The sequence below is a fragment of the Homarus americanus genome, unplaced genomic scaffold (genome assembly GCF_018991925.1).
Source record: "Homarus americanus isolate GMGI-L3 unplaced genomic scaffold, GMGI_Hamer_2.0 scaffold31037, whole genome shotgun sequence".
In the NCBI taxonomy this organism is placed as follows: domain Eukaryota; kingdom Metazoa; phylum Arthropoda; class Malacostraca; order Decapoda; family Nephropidae; genus Homarus; species Homarus americanus.
The window spans coordinates 8014722-8020913 of record NW_024722227.1 but is presented as its reverse complement, the minus strand read 5'-3'; the positions used below and the strand labels follow the sequence as shown (position 1 = coordinate 8020913).

The 6192-nt window shown below is 54.2% G+C and overlaps 1 protein-coding gene across 1 annotated transcript; it reads right to left on the bottom strand.

The window, feature by feature from the left end:
- Window positions 1-5359: 5359 nt before the first annotated feature.
- Window positions 5360-5962, bottom strand: LOC121862504. The gene has a single exon (XM_042360811.1). The coding sequence runs from the start codon at window positions 5960-5962 to the stop codon at window positions 5360-5362; it is 603 nt and encodes a 200-aa protein (XP_042216745.1).
- Window positions 5963-6192: the final 230 nt, after the last annotated feature.

Here is a 6192-nt window from a genome sequence, read left to right as displayed (position 1 = left end):
TTATACCTGCTATAGATTTTCACCCCCCCCAAGTGTGTGTGTGTGTGTGTGTGTGTGTGTGTGTGTGTGTGTGTGTGTGTGTGTGTTGGGGATACGTAAAATGTCAAGCTAGTGTCTACGGCCTCCTCCTTCCCCCCCCTCTCCCTCCTCTTCCCCTTCATCTTCCCCTTCCTCTTACCCATTCTTCTAGTTAGGTTAGTGTTTGGTTAGGTTAGGTTGGTATTAGGTTAGGTTAATAGGAGATTAGGTTAGTGTTTGGTTAGGTTAGGTTATATAAGTTGGTGTTAGGTTGTTGAATCATAAGGGGAAGTTATCCAAAAATACATACATACATACATACATACATACATACATACATACATACATACATACATACAGATTATGTGTTTTATCATGATGAATGTTTGTTGTTAAATTGGGTGTTAAACAGTATATAACAGATTGGTTATTTATAAGATTAACTCTTGTTGCTATATCGTGCAGTGAATGTTAAATAGTGTCATACATCCGATAAAGTTGGTTGTATTTGGTTGTATTACTGTTAAGCCTTGTTGTAGAATTTATTGAATACACGCGAAAAAAAAATATGTATGAATCACTGAATTTTCGTATACAGTTTTAAGGTTTTAGTACAGTTTTGATTTTTATTAAAGGGAAATTGGTTTATTTATCTTTAATAATATATGGATAGAACTTTGTGTATGTGTTATCGTAAAGCAACACAGTACAGTACGGTATATGGTTGTGGTGGTGTGAGGTTGGCGTCACTGCCGGGTGTACACAATGGGGGCCAGTTTCTCATGATGGTTTATAATGTAGTTTAGCGCTTCCTGTGCCCTTCACTCCAAGGTAGTCAGTGTGTGTGTGTGTGTGGCCCCTTTACCTGTGCCGGCCCTGATCACGACCTGAGCTCACGAAGGTTGATTTCTCCCCCCCCCCTCCTCTCCTCTCCCCCCTTCCCTCCCGTAATTGGTGTTAAGTGAATCTTTCTAGTTTAGGTAGAGTCTTGGTGTAATTCTGATGTCATTTCTGGGAATCTGTTGGGGTCGTTCACGATGAAAGGACCGACAGACTGGTGAAGTACTGGGGGAAGGTGGACACGAGCTCCACAGAAGCCAACAACACCAGGTGAAGGTAAATCGTCAGGGGTGTGTTGCTGTCCTGTGTACATCAGTGTGTACAGTGGACTGTGTGATTTGTTCCTTGTTGTGTACCAAGGGTGTGTCCTGTGTACATCAGTGTGTACAGTGGACTGTGTGATTTGTTCCTTGTTGTGTACCAAGGGTGTACCGTGGGGCGGGGCGGGGCTGGGCCGGGGCGGGGCGGGGCGGGACGAGGCGAGAGGGGGGGGGGGCATAGGAGGAACACAAAGGGATGTGGGCGGGAGTACGAAGGACCTTGCAGCAGCAGCAGGAGGAGAAGAGGAGGAGCACCAGGCACGCGGTGATGTAGACATCCACCAGACGCTGGGGCCGCCCCGGGAGAGGGGGGGACATGTACGTCCCCGCCTCCTCCTCTCGGCACCCTTCCTTAGGCGTTTCCGTATAACCATTATTAAAACCTTCCCACCTTCCTCCTCCCTCCTCCTCTCCTCCTCTCTCATCCCCACCTCTCATCCCCTCTCCTCTCCTCATCCCCACTCTCCTCACCCTCACCTTCCTCTCCCCCCCACCCTCCTTCCTCACCCCCACCCCTCCTCTCCTCACCTCCTCACTCTCACCCTCCTCACCCCACCCTCTCACCCCCACCCCCTCACCCCCCTCCTCTCACCCCACCCTCCTCCCCTCACCCCCACCTCCTCCTCCACCTCCTCTCACCCCACCTCTCTCCCCACCTCCTCCTCCCTCACCCTCACCTCTCTCTCACCCCACACCTCCTCCACCTCCACCACACCTCTCCTCACCCCCACCTCCTCCTCCTCACCTCCTTCCTCTCACCCCCCACCTCCTCCCACCCCTCCCCCACCCCTATCATTGCCCCTCCTCCGTGTGATTGAAGCCATAGTTTTATCTCCTCCGGGTGAGATAATTGTGTGTAACTGGCTCTCTCTCTCTCTCTCTCTCTCTCTCTCTCTCTCACACACACACACACACACACACACACACACACACACACACACACACACACACACACCCCCTCCCTCCCTCCATCCTCCCTCCCTCCCTCCCTCCCTCCCCTAGACATAACCCCCCTCATCAGTGGTGCGGGCATTGAGCTAATCCCTCCTTCTTCCTCCACCACCCCCCAGGCCTCAGGGTCAAGCCTACCTCCAGGTTGCAAACTGTGTGCTTGTGTGCTACGTGATGGGTTGTTATAATTGTGTTGGGGCAGGTGGGTGGGGAGGGTGGTGAGGGGAGGAGGTGAGGTGCCGGGAGGACAAGGTAATTAGTATGTGTATTGTGTTAAGGGTAGAGGTACTGACGTATTGTCCTGCCGACGGTGGTGGTGTGGTGGATGGTGGTTGTTTAGTTGTGGTGGTGTGGTGGTGGTGGAGAGGTTGGGTGGGTGGTGGTGGTGTGGTGGATGGTGGTTGTTTAGCTGTGGTGGATGGTGGTTGCAGTTGTTGTGGTGGTGGGTAGTGAGGGGGGTGGTGTGTGGTGGATGGTGGTTGTTTAGCTGTTGTGGTGGTGGGGTGAGTGGTGGTGGGTAGTGAGGGTGTGGTGGTGGGTGGTGAGGTGTGGTGGTGTGGTGGGGGTGGGGGGGTGGTGTGGGTGGTGGTTGTTTAGCTGTGTGGTGGAGGGGTGGTGTGGCGGATGGTGGTTGTTTAGCTGTTGTGGTGGTGGTGTGGGTGGTGGTGGTGGTGGTGTGGCGGTTTAGCTGTTGTGTGGTGGGTAGTGTGGTGGTGGTGGTTGTTTAGCTGTTGTGGTGGTGGGTAGTGAGGGGTGGTTGTGTGGTAGATGGTGGTTGTTTAGCTGTTGTGGTGGTGGGTAGTGAGGGGGTGGTGGTGTGGTGGTGGTTGTTTATTGTTGGGTGGTGGGGTGGGTGGGTGGATGGTGGTTGTTTAGCTGTTGTGGTGGTGGGTAGTGAGGGGTGGTGGGTGTGGTGGATGGTGGTTGTTTAGCTGTTGTGGTGGTGGGTGGTGAGGGGGTGGTTGTGTGGTGGATGGTGGTTGTTTAGCTGTTGTGGTGGTGGGTAGTGAGGGGGTGGTTGTGTGGTAGGTTGGTGGTTGTTTAGCTGTTGTGGTGGTGGGGTGGCTGTGTGGTGGATGGTGGTTGTTTAGCTGTTGTGGTGGTGGGTAGTGAGGGGGTGGTTGTGTGTGGTGGATGGTGGTTGTTTAGCTGTTGTGGTGGTGGGGTAGTGAGGGGGGGGTGTGGTGGATGGTGGTTGTTTAGCTGTTGTGGTGGTGGGTAGTGAGGGGGGTGGTGGTGTGGTGGATGGTGGTTGTTTAGCTGTTGTGGGTGTGGTAGATGGTGGTTGTTTGTGGTGGTGGTGGGTAGTGAGGGGTTGGTTGTGTGGTGGATGGTGGTTGTTTAGCTGTTGTGGTGGTGGGTAGTGAGGGGGGTTGTGTGGTGGATGGTGGTTGTTTAGCTGTTGTAGTGGTGGGTAGTGAGGGGGGGTGGTTGTGTGGGATGGTGGTTGTTTAGCTGTTGTGGTGGTGGGTAGTGAGGGGGTGGTGGTGTGGCGGATGGTGGTTGTTTGGCTGTTGGTGGTGGTGGTAGTGAGGGGTGGTGGTTGTGTGGTGGATGGTGGTTGTTTAGCTGTTGTGGTGGTGGGGTAGTGGGGTGGTTGTGTGTGGTGGATGGTGGTTGTTTAGCTGTTGTGGTGGTGGGTAGTGAGGGGGGGTGGTTGTGTGGTGGATGGTGGTTGTTTAGCTGTTGTGGTGGTGGGTAGTGAGGGGGGGTGGTTGTGTGGTGGATGGTGGTTGTTTAGCTGTTGTGGTGGTGGATTTGGGGGGTAGTGGGTAGTGAGGGGGGTGGTGGTTGTGGCATTGGTGGTTGTGGCATTGGGATGTGGTTGTGATGGTGCAGAGTGTAACGTGGTGGTAGTGGTGATGGTAGCGAAATCTAGTGGTGGTGAAAAGAGTGGTGTTGATGGTGGAAATAGTGGTGGTAATGAAGGTGGTTAGTGGAAGTAGTAGTGGTGTTGATGGTGGAAGGAGTGGTGGTAATGAAGGTTGTTAGTGGTGGTGGTAGTGGTGGTGATAGAAGTTCGTGTTGAGTCTTATTAACCTGTCGTCGAATTCGTGCTGTTCCACTCGTTTCCCCCTCTCCCCTTCCCCCTCTCCTCCCCTTCCCCTCCCTCTCAACACAGTGACAGGCCAGGCTCTCCCAAGTGACAGCTGGATCAATTAGGTTGTTACTACTTGCCGCCCACAGGAACCAAGATCACCTCCAACACCTTGATCGATTTAGGAGTTCTCTTGGAGGAACTTCTTACATGGCGCCTTGAAACACCTCCACCAGTGTCGTGTTGTGGCTTTAATGAGGGAAGGGAGGGGGGGGGTCTGTTATGCCCTCTACTCCATTTCCCTGGTGTGTGTTTTACTACTACTACTACTTCTCCTCACACCCACTCGATCTGCCCCCTGCTTGGTGTTCCCTGCCTGATGCTCCCCGCCCCGCCCCGCCCCATGCCCATTAGTCGTTTGTTTTCTTCACCTGTAGTAACCCCTGCCCCTGGTATCCTACTGCCTCAACACCTTCTGCCCCTGGTACTCCCTTCCCCACACACCGGCGTCTGGTACTTTCAGTTATGCGGCTCATGCCTGGGGTACTTTTGCCCCGCACCCCAGCCCAGCTTCCCCTACTAACACCTTCTGCCCCGTGCCCCCTGCCCCGTGCCCCCTACTGGCCGTGGTGGGTGCCAAAATAGCTGGCGTGTGTCATGTGAGGCACGGAGCCTCGCCGCCCGCAGTGCCACATTACGGGGGAATTTCCCGGAATAGCTGCCTCACTCATCGTGTCGTGAGTCTCGCTACCTCCTCTGTCGGGCCACCCTCTGTCGGCTATCTTTTGTCGGCCATCCTCTGTCGGACCACCCTCTGTCGGCTATCTTTTGTCGGCCATCCTCTGTCGGTCATCCTCTGTTGGCCATCCTCTGTTGGCCATCCTCTGTTGGCCATCCTCTGTCGGCCATCCTCTGTCGGTCATCCTCTGTTGGCCATCCTCTGTCGGCCATCCTCTGTTGCCATCCTCTTGGCCATCCTCTGTTGGCCATCCTCTGTCGGTCATCCTCTGTTGGCCATCCTGTTGGCCATCCTCTGTTGGCCATCCTCTGTTGGCCATCCTCTGTCGGCCATCCTCTGTCGGTCATCCTCTGTCGGCCATCCCTCTGTCGGTCATCCTCTGTTGGCCATCCTCTGTTGGCCATCCTCTGTTGGCCATCCCTCTGTCGGCCATCCTCTGTCGGTCATCCTCTGCTATCCTCTGTTGGCCATCCTCTGTTGGCCATCCCTTGTTGGCCATCCTCTGACGAGCATCCTCTGTTGGCCATCCTGTCGGTCATCCTCTGTTGGCCATCCTCTGTCGGTCATCCTCTGTTGGCATCCTCTGTTGGCCATCCTCTGTCGGCCATCCTCTCGGCCATCCTCTGTTGGCCATCCTCTGTTGGCCATCCTCTGTCGGTCATCCTCTGGTTGGCCATCCTCTGTTGGCCATCCTCTGTCGGTCATCCTCTGTTGGCCATCCTCTGTCGGCCATCCTCTGTCGGTCATCCTCTGTCGGTCATCCTCTGTTGGCCATCCTCTGTTGGCCATCCCTTGTTGGCCATCCTCTGACGAGCATCCTCTGTTGGTCATACCTTTGTCAACCACAACTTTGTCGGCTACACCTCTGTCGGCCACACCTCTGTCGGCCGCACCTCTGTCGGCTACAACTCTGTCCGCCACAACTCTGTCCGCCACAACTCTGTCCGCCTCATCTCTATCGGCCTCACCTCTGTCGGCTACAACACTGTCAGCCACACCTCTGTCGGGCACACCTTTGTTGGCCTCACCTCTGTTGGTTACCCCTTTGTCGGCCATATCTCTCTGCCACAACTGTTAGTTACCTTCTGTCGGCTACACCCTTATTGGTACACTTCTGTCGGCCACACACTATCGGGATAATTCTGTTGGCCACACTTTGATCGGGATAATTCTGTCGGTCACACTTTTATCGGGATAAATACATCGGCCACACTTATCGGCATAATTGTTTTGGGTTGATCATACTAAGAATTGAAAGTGTGATAGGAGAGGAGCCTGGGAGTGCT

What these genes read in the sequence shown, in the direction of transcription:
- LOC121862504 (XM_042360811.1), bottom strand. Translation starts at nt 5,962, where the DNA reads ATGGCCGACAAAGGGGTAACCAACAGAGGTGAGGCCAACAAAGGTGTG.